At 36.6% G+C, this 16,875-nt stretch overlaps 1 protein-coding gene across 2 annotated transcripts in view; it reads left to right on the top strand.

The window, feature by feature from the left end:
• nbas (NBAS subunit of NRZ tethering complex) overlaps nucleotides 1–16,875 on the top strand; it is a 168,852-nt gene that overhangs the window by 39,937 nt on the left and 112,040 nt on the right. For both annotated transcript variants that reach the window (XM_079375563.1, XM_079375562.1), the window contains exons 26-30: nucleotides 2,336–2,469; nucleotides 4,548–4,610; nucleotides 10,165–10,287; nucleotides 10,376–10,478; nucleotides 13,086–13,315. In XM_079375563.1, the coding sequence (XP_079231689.1) occupies nucleotides 2,336–2,469; nucleotides 4,548–4,610; nucleotides 10,165–10,287; nucleotides 10,376–10,478; nucleotides 13,086–13,315 (653 nt within the window). The remainder of the gene's footprint in view (nucleotides 1–2,335; nucleotides 2,470–4,547; nucleotides 4,611–10,164; nucleotides 10,288–10,375; nucleotides 10,479–13,085; nucleotides 13,316–16,875) is intronic.

Here is a 16,875-nt window from a genome sequence, read left to right as displayed (position 1 = left end):
GCCAAACCCCACACACATACTTGACTATCAAAACAAGCACACATGATATGCGGTTTTAGAATTAATCCATTTTAAAATACTAGCTATTAACCATAATCTACACCCTAACCCATACCACTTCATGAAAACTTTTTTTAACATAAAGTATGTTATAGACTTTTCATTAAGACCCTAAAAAAATCATATCAACTTCTGGAAAATGGGCATCTTATGACCCCTTTAAGACCCCTTTAATGAAATAAAAACAAAAACTTTCATTATAATCATAATCCGTAAAGATGCACTTCGAGTCAGGGTCATCATCATCGTCTTTTGTGACACTGACACAGAAAACACTAGTTTATTAGTAAATAATACCAATATCTCCTTACTATTTCCCCCAGACACATTCATGGTAATTACTTTTGCTGGGACTTTGCGGCAAGCTTTAGCCTATTGCGTGCATTTGAACACAGAACTCTTCAGCTGCGCTGACGGCACGCGTGCTGCTGTTGGACACTAAACACCGTTGAGCCGCTCTTGACAGTTGCGGTACCACAGTCTTGTTGTTTCCACCAACGCAGCAATTTTTTCAACAATAATCGATGGATGTCTAAAATATAAAAATAAGGAGAAGCCTAAAACAGGCCCGAGGCCCAGCCCGTGTCTGAACTATGATGTGAAAATTGGCCCGATGCCCGGCCCTAGAGGCGTTAAAAAAAAGTCAGGGCCCACTGGGCCCAGGTTGAAATGCAGGGCTCTAAAACACGGTTTGAAACAGCCCTCGGTTTTCTACGTCACAATTCAATAACCAATCGCGTCAAGGGATAGATTCCTATCACTAGCATGCAAAATATACCGATACCAGCACAAAACCAAAAATAAATTAGAGCAAAAAACCCATGACGCCTTGCTTTAATGTGAATTTAGAACCGCTAACTTGCATTATAACCCACGGCAACAGTGTAAAAGTAGCCCACAGTCAGACCCACCTCTCCCGCATCGGCGTCTGCACTTCACACGCGTATGCTCGCGGGCGAGAATTGGAATCACAAACGGCTGCATTCAAGGCATTTTAAGACACAACATAGTTAAGTAAGTAACTTTAACGAATGTTACAGTATTCATTGTAGTTGTCCGCTAATAAAAACATAGTTTTATCAGTCATTATCCATGTATGCCATTGTTTTGCGGTTACTACATTCCAGTGGATCAGGAGGCGCTTGCTGGTGTGACTGAGTGGAGGCGGGGCTAATTTGCATATTCATAGCTCCGCGTATAGTAAATGAGGCAAGGGTGTACAGTTACATTCAAGCTATTTTAAGGCATGAGAAAATAATTTTCACAAGAAAAAACGTATAAATATGTCATCTTGATTGATAAAAGATGAGTTTTAAGGGATAAAATATTTGACTACGGGGGATTTTAACATTTGTTGTCCTTAAATGATCATACTCATACATATTTCCTGTTCCTAATAGGCATAGTTTGAACACTTTATTTTACTCAAGACATTTTTGGCCTATTTTATGACCTGTGAAGACACTTTCAGAAATTTGCACCTCACAAAGCAAGTACACAAGTCTCATTATTCTGTACTGATCTGATTTAATATTAAAAATTCAGTCGTGTGGCACTACTAATATTGTTGCTCTTTCATGATAAATTGCTTGTGCTTTTCCTCATTTATAAGTCACTTTGAATAAAAGTGGCTACCAAATTAATAAATGGAAGTAATTTAATGTCACACACACAGATACACTCATTTAAGAGGGATCCAGTGAAATGATTAGAGGAAGAGCCGTTCCAATTCTGAGTCCAAAGCCACAGATGACCTTCAGACACACACACACGTACACACTGTCTCACAAGGCCATGATAAAAATGTATGACCTGCTTACACATCTGAGGCATCAATTTCCCTCACAGGAAATTAATAAAAGCGGTTGGAGAGAAATCAGGTGTATGAGATTGTACATGTGTTTGTTTCTTTTTGTGTTTGTGTGTGTCTATGAATCAACCTTGCACATTCAATGTTGTGTGAAATGAAATCCATTCTAATCCACACTAACATGATTTTTAGTGTGCTTGTGTGTGCGTCTGTGTGTGAGTTAGTATTGTCTGAGAGGAGATGCGATGAAATGGCTCTGTATTAACACTGTATGAAGGTCATATATACAAAGTTATGTTCTGTTATATAGCCTTACAAGTTGGTTGTTTCAAAACCTCTCTCTACAGCATTTTTGAGCATTAAAATAAGCCAATCATCCTCGGAATTGCTATATAGATCTGTTCTTTACTAGGTTTTGCAAATAATTTACACTTTAACAATGAGCACATGTTTGTTTACTTGCAGTGTCATCCAAAAGTCATTGGAGATTCGGATCAGCTTATGTCCGTGGCATTAGAGTGTATCTACAGCTGTGAGAGAGATGACCAGCTTGCAATCTGCTATGATGTACTTGAATGTCTACCACAGAGAGGATATGGGTGAGCTCACATAACTGGGATCAATTTTTGATTTAACTTTTCACTCAAAATTGTTATGGTAATATTATGCACTACCATTTTAAAGTTTGGGGTCACTAAGATTTTTTTATTTTGCAAGAATTTGCAAGGGTGCATTAAATTGATCAAAATGTAAATGTTTCAAAGGATTTCAGCTTGAAGTAAATGCTTGAACAAGTGTAAAAACACTCCAACTCTTTCCACACAACAGTATTAATAAGAAATGAGCTCTGAATCAGCATATTAGTATTATTTTTGAAGGCTTATGTGACACTTCAATGCTGGTAAAGCACAAAAAATAGTAAATAATTACATTTTAAAACTACAACTGTAAGGCAAAAATAAACCTTTAAACTACAAAAATAAATATTTTAAATTGTGATGATATTTCACAGCATTACTGTTTTGGTCTAAGTATTTTTAAATAAATGCATCCTTGGTTAACACAATCTTCTTTTAAAAATCTAACTGACCTTAGTCTTAAGTTTCGGTGTATGTTATTAATTTATTTTAATTTTAATACAATTTGTATTTATGTATTTTTATAATTTAAGGTTTTGTTATTTTTAATATTGTTATTAATATTTAAAATGATAAAAACAAGTTTAAAAAAAAGGTGCAGTCTTATTACTGTGTTCATGTTGTATTGTAAATCACTTTTGCTACTATTGGGGTGAAATACAGGCAAGGTTTGGGACTGGATTGTGATATGGTCAGGTTTGACGGTATTGTGTCAACAGTGTAATTATAGATGAAATTATATGCAGGTATTTTTAAAATGTAAGTACAATGCAAATGCATGCATGTTCACAATAAGTGCATTGTATCAAATAATTAACTTAAATGTTAGGACATTAGTAATTAAAAACACTTCATACAAAGTGGTTCAAAAGCTGGCCATTAAAGCCCATGCAGTGCAACAGCGACTTATGACGCCGACATATATTGATATTAACTATAGATGAAGTGTTAGCCTGTGTGCAAAGTGTTGGTGTTTTTTTCTAGCTCTTGATTTTCTTGTGGAGCAACAAAATAACACATTTACACCCAAAATAATGTGATACACAAAATCTGGCATCAGTTTTATTCTGAGGGTTCCACATTGTTATGCTAAAAACTATTTTGATACATTCTACAAATGCCATCTGGCTTTTTCTCATTCTCACTTTCAGTCAATCTGTTGTTGTACAATGTCTCTGTACCTTTGGAAAAACCCTAATGTGTTTTTACAATTGTTACATTGTTGTCCAGGGATCAGTGCTTTAGGGTTTTTCCAGAGCTCTTCTTGTTATCTTTTGCTGATACTGGAAAGACGACATGTTTGTGTTGGTGAATGCTATTCAGATATGGGATGTGGAGATGAATTGGATTGAGACTACAACAAAGCATGTAAAGATCTTTTTAATAGAATGTCGGAACTTGAGAAGTGCCTCAGGAAATATTGCACTCATATCAAGTTTAGTATAGCAACAAGTTTTTTTGCGATTCAGACATCATCTCCATGGCAACCGGACTCTCAAGCAGAATTGCGCTTGATTTCAGCTCAAGTTCACATAAGGGGCACAGCTGAAAAAAAACACTTGTAAACACAAACCAAAAAAAAAAAAAATATATATATATTTTTCCATTTCAATGGCAGTTGCTCAGCTGCTACCATACCGTCATTAATTTAACAAAATATTTGCAGCTTAATTCTCTAAAGCAAACATTTTCATTTTGTCAGAATCCTCTGCTACGTTTGAATGGCTGTCTGTGAAGAAAGATGCTTCTTGGGTCCAGATGGTGGTTACAACCAGCAGATGTTAATCAATGCAAATGTTTTGACCTTTTCTGGTGATCAAATAGAAAACAAGTATCGAGTATGCATAGAGTATGCCGCTATAGCCAATGAGTTTTTATAACAAAGAACAAGTATAAAAGCTTATAAGCAGAATGGCTGAAATACCAAAGCACTGAGCTGGTGACGTTATTATGGAAGGTTCAAGTGACTTTCAATAAATGTAGTCTGTGTGTGTTCAGATGGCTGATATTTGATTTGTTTACTGCTCTCTCTTTCTCAGACCAGAGTCAGACTCTACAAAAGCCTTGCATGACCAGGTGGACACTCTTGAGAAACACTTGAGGTAAGAAGAGACAGAATGAGTCAAGTCAAGCTAAATTTATTTGTATTATTTATGCTTTACACAATACACATCGTTTCAAGGCAGCTTTATTGAAAGTCTGTCTTTATTTAGCCTTAATTCTGTGCCTTAATAAGTAAAAAAAAGTAAAGCCGTGACGTATTGTCAAGTATGGTGACCCATACTCGAAATTGGTGCTCTGCGTTTAACCCATCCAAGTGCACACACAACAGTGAGTAGTGAACAAATGCGCGCACACACACACACACACACACACACACACACACCCGGAGCAGTGGGCAGCCATTTATGCTGCGGCGCCCGGGGAGCAGTTGGGGGTTCGGTGCCTTGCTCAAGGGCACCTCAGTCGTGGTATTGAGGGTGGAGAGAGCGCTGTACATTCACTCCCCCCACCTACAATTCCTGCCGGCCGGAGACTCGAACCCGCAACCTTTCGATTACGAGTCCAATTCTCTAACCATTAGGCCACGACTTCCCCCAGTCGTAATGCTGTACCATAGAGTGGTTTTAGAATTGGCAATATACTGCTATGGTATGAATGATCCTCAGAACTTCAGCTGAAGATCTAAATATCTAATCTATATCTAAATATAATTGCATTTATTTGTGTAGCAGATATTTCATTCCATAGTGACTCTGACACATGACCAAGTGTTCAGTGTAATTAAAGTCTTTCAGCATTTTCAAAGATATATATTATGAACTGCATATAATGTAATATAATTTAATATACAACCCAAATTCCGGAAATGTTAAATCAAATGTGAAATGAGCTCATTTTGTGCATAAAATTGTAAAATTTCTCAGTTTAAACATTTGCTATGTTCTCTGTTCTTTTGTGAATAAAGTATTGGCTCATGTGATTTGAAATTCTTTTAGTTTTCGTTTTATTCAAATTTAAAAAACATCCCAACATTTCCGGAATTCGGGTTGAAATCATTAACACAATCATTCTAATCATTCTAAGATGTGCTGCTTAAGTAACATTTCTTTTCATTATTTGTGTTGAAAACAATTATTGTTTTTGTGGAAGCTGTGATATTTTTTTTTTTTTTTTTTTTTTTTTTAAGAACAGTATTTATATGGATTTATTTTTGTAACATTGTAAATGTCTATACTCATACATTTGATCACATTCATGCATCCTCGCTGGATTAAAATATTATTCAATTTCTTTAAAACCAATCATACTCTGCTCTTTTGCATAGTAGTGTGTAGATTAATAATGTGCATTGCCTAATATGTGATTTTTAAATATTTTGTATAATGTATGGTGACCATACATGCCATTTTTCCCGGACACGTCCCAGCCAGGATTTCTATATTGCCTAAAATATCTAGGTTTTGGCTTTGTTTGCATGTGCAGACCAATCGGTGTATGACATCAAAGTACCATACAGACCATTCCTTATGCTTTCGAGGTACTTTGATGTCAAACACTGATAGGTCTGAGCCACGCTGCTTTTACGTCAAAAACGCCTAATTGCATCGCTTTGATCATAGATCCCACCTTCTCACACACACCATGATTGGTCCATTATATACAATGCCTGCATGTTATTGGTCAAACTACTTTTCTATTATGACCTTCAGCAAGCATGAAAACAAAGCCAGAACAAATCCTGGCAAGGACGTGTCCGGGAAAAATGGCACCCAATTATAATGTATTTATTTTTTCAATATTTTTTTTTCTAAATTTCTAAATTATTTACTAGTTTAATATAATGTTGCAAATTTAAAACAGTATTTAATAGCCAATTTTATTAGTTCAACCATGTTAGAGGAAAATGTCAAATGGCTGATTTCATGACTTCTTGCTTTTAAAAGTGGCCTTCATTTTGACTCTGAAACACTGGATTCATCACTCAACTCTGAGCACAGTAGCATATCAATTACATAACCAGTCTGTTTCAAAAACTTCAAGACAGATTGGCCACATTTCCTCATATTCCATACTAGGCTATTTATTATTTATGTGTTTGAATTGGACTGCAAAATTTGCATATTAACTCAAAGAAATAAATTGTAATCCTTTCTAGATGTCATTATTGCGATTATATGTATGTTTCCTGGTAGGGTCCTTCCACACGTCTGCAAAGGGCCAGTCAAGTGACTTATTAGGGTCTAACAGCAACATGATTTATCTGAACTGCAGAATTATCCATATTAATCTGAATGCAGCATTATGTGTATGTTTCTCACAGCCCTTCAGCAATCAAAGCTAATGGAAAAGAAAGGAACATTGTTGTGTCTTGCTGGTACTTAGACGTTTTGATTTGATAAGAGGTGGTACTTGACCTGAAGTTTGAGAGCCGCTGGTGTAGTCCGTATTCGGTGTGTAATGATGTAAGCTTCAGCACGATGTCAAGAGACTTTCTCATGCAACTTCTGAGAATAGCTGTCATTGTGGGGAGAAAGGATGGGAAAATTTGACATTTTTGGTCTGCTCACGTCCATCATGACATCTCCCTCATGCAGCACATGAGAGAACAGAGGCATTTTACGCATTCATGCATACACTGTCCAAAACCTGTCAAAGTGTTCACTTATTTACTCATTTACCTTTCACAACATAATGTCAGTTAGTTTGCTATATTAGGAAAGATGGAGCAGAAATTAGTGTATTTGTTCACCGCTTGAGACTATATTGCACACTTAGTGTGATGTTACATACGCAGTACTTCCTGAATGACAAACGAAACTACTTGAAATTCAGTCTGGCTGTTCAGACTGAGACACATTCCAAAAAAATCTGATTTTTAGGATCTGATTTATAAACATTAGGTTTAATTTTTTTTTTTTTTTACTTTTTGGGCCGACTACAAAATAACGAAACTGATTAGAATCAGACAAAGCAAACAGATTGAGTTCTGCCTGTCTGAACAAAGCATATTTGTATGTATGCTGCACCTTGTTTGCATGTATTTCAGTGTTTTTGTCTTTCTGTCTGTTTGCGTGTGTGTCAATCCCAGCTCAGGTGACGTGATCAGCCTGTAATGGCTCCGTAGAGACACATTCCTTTAGATCCATTAGAATTCTGTCGGTGGAAAGGATGATGAAAGTCTCTCTCTCAGATATTTATGACTGGCCTGGGAGGGCGCAGTCACTGCAGCCTTAATTTCACTCTTTTTCGCTTGTTTGCTCTCTAACTTATCACTCGTTTTTCTCAGTCTCTCAAGATTTACCCTTTCCCCTTTTTGTATCTGAATTGTGTCTATGCCATTGTTTTCTTTTATCCCCCCTGCTCTCCGCTCTCTGTTTGAATGCTAAAGAAGGCATATCAAAACCGGATTTTCTTTGCTGTTTTGAAAGAAATCAATGCAGATGTTCTCTAATGTTCACAACGAGTAGACATCACAAATAGTGGATTTAGCAGCCATTATGTTGATTGTTTTACAGTTTATCACTGTAAATATTGCATAGTTTTATCACACACATGTTATGCTTTACTAAAGTATAATAATTACAGTTGTGGCCACAATTAGAACACTAGTATTTTCACCAGCTAAAAAAGGTTTTTACAAACTAAATCCAGAAGAACTGTGGCAACGTCTCCATGATGCTTCAAGAAAGCTACCTGCAACCTTGAAGCATCTTGGAGACATTGCCACAGTTCTTCTGAATTTAGTGTGTGTCTGTTTGTTCTGTTTCTTCATGTCATGCCAGACATGAACACACATTTCGTGTGTGTTTGATTGCACTTGTGATGTTGTAAAGTAAAATAAAGCTTTCAAAAATAAAATAAAATTGTAAGGTAAAACATTTAGCGGGTTTAAGCAACTATTTCAGTAGGAGGTCGTGATCACTGGAAAAGACATAAAGAGCCACAGACAGATGGAGAGAGGAGTTAAAAAGAGAGGGAGAGGGAAGCACAAAAATATGTAAGTGAAACAGAAAAAAAACAAATCTGTCCCCAGCAGATTGTAGAGAGAAAGAAAGAGACATGAGGGAAGGAGTGTGAGACAGGAAGAAAGGAAGGAAACAGAAAACATCTGTGCTAGATGCTCCCAAGGGATGGTGCATCCTCATTTATTGAGGGCATCCCAGCCAGACACGGCACAGGTTCAGCTCACTGAGGTTCATTCAGACACCTCTGTCTGTTCTTGGTTCCTCTGAGCAGCTGTTAGCATATAGCTGTGGTTAGACATGGCTTCTGATGTACTTCACCTCAGTTGTTCTTAACTGGTGGGTCAAAACTCATAAATAGGTCTCAGATCTGTTCTGATGTTAAAGGATTAGTTCATTTCCAGAATAAAAATGTCCTGATAATTTACTCACCCCCACGTTATTCAAGATGTCCATGTCTCTTTCTTCAGTCGAAAAGAAATCAAGGTTTTTGAGGAAAATATTCCAGGGTTTTTCTCCAAATAGTGGACTTCAATGGGAGCCAAAAGATTGAAGGTCCAAATTGCAGTTTCAATACAGCTTCAAAGAGCTCTACATGATCCCAGCCAATGAATAAGGGTCTTATCTAGTGAAACAATGTCATTTTCTAAAAATAAAAAAAATGTAAAAATAATTTTTTTGTAAAGGCCATTTGATTTAGTCCTTTGCATGTTCGCATTTCACGTAAATTCGTAAATGCTGGGCTGGTACTTCCGCCTACGTCATGCGTGACGAGCATTTGTGGTAAAAGACGTGTATCAATTTTATTTATATTTTTTTAAGGAAATGACCAATCATTTCATTAGATAAGACCCTTATTCCTCGGCTGGGATCGTGTAGAGCCCTTTAAAGCTGCATTGAAACGGCAATTTGGACCTTCAACCTGTGGGCTCCCATTGAAGTCCACTATCTGGAGAAAAATCCTGGAATGTTTTCCTCAAAAACCTTAATTTCTTTTCAAATGAAGAAAGAACATCTTGGATGATATGGGGGTGAGTAAGTTAAGTTACGCTTTTTTTTTTTTTTTTTATTCTGAATGTGAACTAATCCTTTAAATGCACGTAATAAAATCTTAAATTAGTATAGTATTCTTTTTGTGTATATCAAAGGGTATGCATCCAATCAAACATTTTTACTGCAAAATCATGTCACTTGGTTGAATCCAGTAAAATTCTGTAGTAGTAGTGAGAGTAAAGGCTTTTATAATGTTACTGTTCTTAAATTCTGTTTCCACAAAAATATTAAGCAACACAACTGTTATCAGCATTGATCATGATAATAATAATAATAATAATACAAGTTTCTTGAGTACCACATCAGTATATTAGAATGATTTGTGATGGATGATGTGACCCTGAAGAGTAATGACTCCTAAAATGATTCAGCTTTGCCATCACAGGAATAAATTACATTTTAAAATCTAAAACAGTTCTTTGCTGTGCAAATGTTGCAGTTTTACTGTATTTTTGATTAAATAAATTAAATCTTGGGGAGTATAAGAGACTTCTTTAAAAAACTTTTGAACAGTAGTGTAAAGAGAGAGATGTATATTCATACAGCAGTGTTTTATAGGGCTTCATAAATACTGTAAGACAGTTTGAACAGTTTAAGCACTTTTATTTAAATCAGGCTATTTTCTGTCTCTCCCCAGTGTTGCTGAGGTGTTGGAGAAACACGGTCTCCAGAAGCCCATCTGTTTCGTGAGGAACAGTCAAAACAGCAAAGAGGAAGCTCACCAGCTGATGGTCCGACTCACCCGTCACACAGGACGCAAGTATGACACACTCACACACACACACTGCCACCTTAGCATTTCCCACAGTGCCAGTGTGCACCTGTCTCACTGTCTGTTGTTTGCTCAGAAACCCTCCTGTGAGTGAGACAGTGTGGAGAAATTTACTTCAAGATCTCCTGGACATGCAGCAGAATGTTTATACCCGTCTAGAGCCAGAAACTTGCCATCAGGTATTACACATATAATATAGGTATTATATTTTATTTAAAATATTTTATTCAAGTTATAACTTGTATGCTTTGTCACATAGCTGTTTTTTTTCTGTACTATGCTGTCTGTTATGCTCCTTACTACAGCGTTGGTGTTTTGTGAAGTTCCTGTGATCTTTCCACTCTACTTTTCTAACCATTTCATTCTGCCTCAGAGCTCCAGCATTATCTATCGTCTCATTACTTTCTTTTGTTGCTCAGCTGTGTTAGTGCAAGTCTGTATGTCCGTATGTGTGTGTGAAAGAGTCTCTGGCTGCGCATTAGTCTGATGCCGACAGTGGGCTTTGTCTGTTTGTTCTGTAATTTAGCGGCATTCTCTAACGAGGCTGCGTTCCCATCACAATCGATTTCTTCATCGCAATCAAGAGCAGAACAGCCAAGCTGAACTTGCCGTCAGGAGTTCATCCTCATCCTCAACATGAGCTGCTCACCTCGTGACTAGAAAGAAAAAACACAACAAAAAAGGAGAATTATCCTTCAACCTCTACTCCATTCGAATTGCTCTTACTGTCAGTACGGGCTCCTGTACTGTATTTTTCTCCAAGCTACTGAAAGACAATCCCAGACGAACAGTAAATTGAAAGTTCTGAAAATGGAAAATGAAAGAACTTGGATGTAGTTTTATGGAATTGGCATTCTCACCATTTCCCCTCTGCGTCTGGGTCCATTTGACAGAGTGCAGCAGAGTTGCTTTGAAATCTCTTCAATAGCTAAACCGCTAATGAACTTACACAAACCTCAGCAACCAGCTCTAAACTCTGCCTCACTTCTGTGGGTGTGCATTAGGAATGGCTCATTGGCTCGCAGACCGAGCAGGGGCGGATATTTCATTTGTGCGGTGTTGGGAGTTAACTGTGTTATGGTTATAGGTGCAATGTGCACGGCAGATATTGGATTCTCTAATGCAGACAGATTAAAGCACTTGCAGATTATATTTCTAAAGACCATATGAAACTCCAAGGGCCACGGTTAATGACATTCAGGTTTTGCAGCACAAACACACAGTGGGGAGGGGGGTTGTTGATTTTAAGTTCTCTCAGCAACTGTCTTAATACCTGTCCCCAGTAATGCCACTTTGTTTTGCTGATTTTAATTAGATTGTTCACCTACTGCAAAATGTCTCTTTTAGCCAGATACATGAACTGCAATCCTATGAAGCATTGTGAAAGATGATGGAAAGATATGAAACTATCGGTTTACAAAAGTCTATACATGCGTGTGTATATATATGTACAGTATATATGAAGAGTTCATTTGCAAAAACCGAGAACTCAATTTTTAACAATTCTCAGAAATCATATTTTTTCATTGTGCATTCCAATTAATGTCAATCAAACTGCAGTTGGGTTATTTTGACTAGGTTAAAAAATAACTAAAAAAAAACAACTAACACAATAAGACACAAAACATAATAAAAAACATGATTTTTGAAAATTTAAAACAAAAAAAATCTGTTTTTAGCTTTTTTGCAAATAAACTCTTCATATAGTCACAGAACAGAATTCACTTGAACTATTTTGTATTTTTTTTTTTTTTTTTTTTTTGTTACTTTTGGTCCGTCCAATGCATCCTTGCTAAATAAAAAATATTAAAAAATTGAGCTCAAACATTTGAACGATAGTAGTTTGAGAATGTTGGGAAACCAAGTTGTCCAAATTCACAGTGCCTCATGGTAATGGGCAGTCACCGCAGTACTGTGTTTTTTGTTTTTTTTACCAATTTGTATGTTTGTTTGTTTTTTATATTTTAATTGTCTGATTGAAATGGAATTTTCTCAGCAGGGTTGTGGGATGTGTAGTTCTTATACAAGGAAATGCACTGTTAAATGGAAAAAAAAAATGGCACTGGTGGCATGCTATAATCCCAGTATATCCCAGTGTTTAACATCTTAAGAGCTCAGGGTTATACTATTTGTTGATTTATGTGATGTTATATTGTTATAGTCACTGTTACTGAGCGCAACTGCTTCCTACCGTAAAAAAATTATTTTTTTTCCACTGAGGATTTGATGCAATAACTTATAAATCATTTAAAGACAGTTCCCCAGTTTACTTCAGGAACCCACCAGTTGCTCCCTGTAACGGTGACAAATAACAAACTTAATTTACTGTAAGTATAAAGATAAGCCCTCAACATCACCATACAACAAATAATAGATAGTGTATTATGTGTGAAGAACAACAGGAATCAAGAGAGAATTAGTTTAGTCTATTTATTAATGCTCGTTCTTTGGATTTTATGATGTTTTAATGAGGGATCTTTTGGTTCAACACACAAGTAGGCCTAACCACACAAAACAATGATGTCTTATTCTGACTAAATGTAGCTGAAGGCAACATTGAAATTACCCAGAACACCACAGCTGTTGCAGAGAGATGCTCATGAGTTTGTGTTGTCATTGAAAGAGCAGCTTTTGATATTTCTCCTGTAGTGATTCTGTCTCTCTGGCAATTGACTAAAGACAGGTGATTAATTGCCACACCTGAGCGTGTCCTTCCCATGGGTCTCCGCTACACGGCACTGATCTCTTTCTCTCTCTTTTTCTGTCAATCTCTGTCTTCCGTCCAGGTGTTTGTGGAGAGTTTGTTATGTTCGGGAAGAGAGGAAAACGTCCGTCTAGCAGGTCAGCTGATGCACTGCAGCGCCGTGTCAGAGGACACTCCGGTCAGCGTTTCGTTCCGTGGCAAAGCTCATGCCCATGTGTCATATAGCCGCAGCGTGGAGCTGGTTCTGGCTGCCGCCCGTGAATACTTCAACTCTTCCGCCACACTCAGTGACCCCTGTATGAACCTGGCACGGTATGATCTTCTGATTTGTTTAGATGGTGTGTTCTAGTGTTGAGCAGTATGCTCCATAGTCATATCGTCCTATCGTCAGCCCCTAAGATCGCTGATACATGATGTTATCATGCCAATTTCTTTAATTATTTACTTAGTTTCATAGCTGGAGAGTGAACCAAGTACAGGGTACACTTTTAAAAATAAAGGTGCTTCAGAATGGTCTTCAAGCGATGCCATAGAAGAACCATTTTTGGTTCCGCAAAGAACCATTCGGTCAAAGGTTCTTTAAAGGTGCCATAGAATGCATTAATACAATTGATTCAGCATTTTTAAAAAGAAGAGGAAAAGGGTGACAAAGAGAGAGTTTGGTGTCCTGAGTTTTTAAACTCTGCTTTCAGACAGTCCCATCTGGACGTCTTGACCAATTAGATACTGTCCTTGCTCGGGGTATTGCTTTGTTTCTCCACCCCATCAATAAATCAACATGTTATCTGTTCAGTCAGAGGTCCGAACTTTACAGGCCCGTGCAAAGTATACTTTTGAACATGGTTTCTATAACAAGACTATGATACATTTGACAAAGAATTGATTGGAAGAAACATTTAAAGCATGATTTTTCAAACTCATACATACCAAACACACAGGAATCCTTCAGCTATTCAATAATGATTAAAAAGACGTACATAATATTTGATTAAAACATGATGGTCTAATATGTGGGTTACAAACATAATATGGGGTTCTGCATAGAAATGTCCTTTTTAGGATGATTTTATGTGCATATGAAAAAGAAAGTCTTTGTATAGTTCTATGGAGAAGGAAGGCATGTTCTTTAGACAAAGGGATTTTGGTTTGGTCTGTCTTCTATGTGGGGGAGAAGTCAGTTTAAGGAAGCTCGTGAATTCAATCGTGGAACACGTGATAGCCATCTCTTTGACCATCAGTCTTGATTATTTGCCCCAAATTCGACGGTCTCCTTCCTGAATTGGAATTATCAATAAGTGTTCTTTTGTCTCAAGGTTGTAAGCTGTTCTGTGAAAAAGTTGGTTAGTTTGCTTGCTTCAGACTAGTGGTGCCAGAATCTAATTTATGACATTGTCCTGTTTCCTTGGGGCGTCTATGAATTCCAGCTCCTCAGGTTTCAATGTTCTGATGCATCTGAAATTTTTCTGATTCAGTCTCTGATATTCTACAAATACATTTGGCAGGAATTTGATCCCAAATGAGCCAGCAATAACAGCACAACGTAGTGTTCAGCCTTTTAATGATTAAGATTTTAATATTCCAGTCATTCTCTAGGTATGAGGTATTGGGGGCCTGGGAGATGGCCCTAATTCTCAAACTTTATTCTCTTTCATGTTCAAATTTAAATTGTTAGTGACAAATTTATTTATTTATTGTGAACAATGATGTAAATTTTGGTTTTATTTTTTTTTGTTTATCCTGTAAAGATTTTTATTAATTAATTTCTGGGATATTATAAGTTTTTTTTTGTATCATTAAAATGAGTTGTTGTTGTTACATCAGTTCATTTATTTTATTAGTAGTAGTAATAATAATAACAATATTACTACTAATAATAATAAAAAATAAAAAATAATTGTAATTATGCAAATATATCTTAAAATACCTCAAAATAAATTAATTTAAAAAATGACATTTATTATTTTTATTGCTATTATTTAATTTTTTTTATTATTCACTTTTGACAGGAAACACAGAAATAGCAGAGTAATATAGTAATATAGGCTTATAATATATAAGTTACAGTAATTCATAAAAAATGAACAACTAACTAATATTGTAGGTTGCTGTTTTCATCTCATTAGTAAGTGTCAGCTAAATTATAAATACTTAATACTTAACACTTGAATACTATAAAGTTTTGTTGTTGTTGTCATTTATTATGCAAATTTTAAAACGTCAAAATATTGGCATGACCACTGGAATAATGTAAGTGAGTATGTGTACTCATATCGAGAAATATGAGCTGCAAGGGGTATCAAATCAAACTCTAGTTCGGACCAAGCAATCAAACTAGTGAAAATAGCCTGAAACTACCTCTTCAAACTCTGCAGTTGTTTGAGGAGTTTATGATGAAAGAGGAAGAAACCCTGCAGGAATCAAACCATCCAACGTCATTCTGGTCTCCTGCCTGATATGAGTCCAGCCCTTCACAATGGCTATTATTGGTGTAATTAGCTGCCATAATGAGAGATTGACTCCATCAGACACAGACAGTCAGTCGCTCACTTCCGCCTTGCAGCTCTAGGTTAATGTGTTTCCAGTCTCTCTGTCTGTCTGCCTATTTTTGTTGTGTTGGGCTGGAGCGCTAAGGGTGACAGACTGCGGCCTCTGAGCGATGGGCCGTGTTGCAAAGTGGGTCAGTAATTAGGCCGTCGTCTGTTCACGGGCTGGAAGCTGGACGGGCCGCCACTCCATATGCATTCACACGCATCTCACATCACTGTCATTCTCTCACTCACACACGCCACTGACAGACAGGGAACTTAAATAGACAATAATTATGAGCTTAATGTTTAAATTATAGCACTTTTGCCTCCGTGAGAGAAAGACTGAAAGATGGAAAACAAAATGGTGGGAGAATGTGTCAGTGAAGGATTCTGGGACAAACTAGGACTGGAAAGAGAGTGACTGATTTCCTCTTCATTGAAAGAATCAGTAGTCCTGTTTTGGAGTCAGTAGTTCTGAAAGAACTTTAGTGGTTCTATTTAAAGCGATAGTTCCCCCAAAAATGAAAGTTGTCGTCATTTAATCATCATTTACTAGTCGTTCCAAACCCATAAGATGTTCATTAATCTCTGAAGCTCAAACAAAGAGATTTTTAATGAAACCTAAGAGATTTCTGTCCCTCCATTAAAAGTCCATTCCACCAAAAGGTTTAATCCAAGTCAGCTGAAGCGACATGATCGCGTTATACGTGTAGATTTTCATATATAAACATTGATCAACACACACATAAAGAGCAAATCAAATATGTTAAACGTAAACTCAACCGTACTTGCTTGATGGGCTAGAACAAACCTCATTGAGTCTCTGTTACAAGTTTGAGCTTCTTTTTTTTTACCATATTTGATGCACTGCAGTTGTCTGTAAATTACTTTTAAATGCGATCATAAGAAGGATTTTTTTTTCTTGAGGACGATGAGAGGGCGATTAAAAGTGGTCTAATTTAAACTATTGCATCTCCAAATAAATGCATGTTTCCTCCACAGATAACTACTGAATGTTTTTGTTGTAGAAAGCAAAAATGATTAAGTAGCCCTACAAGACAACCCCTTCTAGCAACTACCTAGCAACCACCCATTACACCTTGTAATCACCTTGCAATGTCCTAACATCCATTTTAGTATAATGGTGTTTGTTTTTGCATGGCACTTTCTTAAAAATCTGAGTTTTATTGTGATATATTGACTGTTTTTAGTTGGGTCATGTACTTTTAAATACATCCAACTTTGTAAAGCGGTTAAGAATAGAAACATCTGTTGAGGTTTTTCAAACTAGGTTAGAATGCAAAATAAGTTCCAAAAAAATGACAGAATGCTATAGATGCCCTA

This window comes from Barbus barbus, assembly GCF_936440315.1.
Source record: "Barbus barbus genome assembly, chromosome: 24".
NCBI lineage: Eukaryota > Metazoa > Chordata > Actinopteri > Cypriniformes > Cyprinidae > Barbus > Barbus barbus.
Note: the sequence above shows the minus strand (reverse complement) of the source record. Positions and strands in the feature narration are given on the sequence as shown.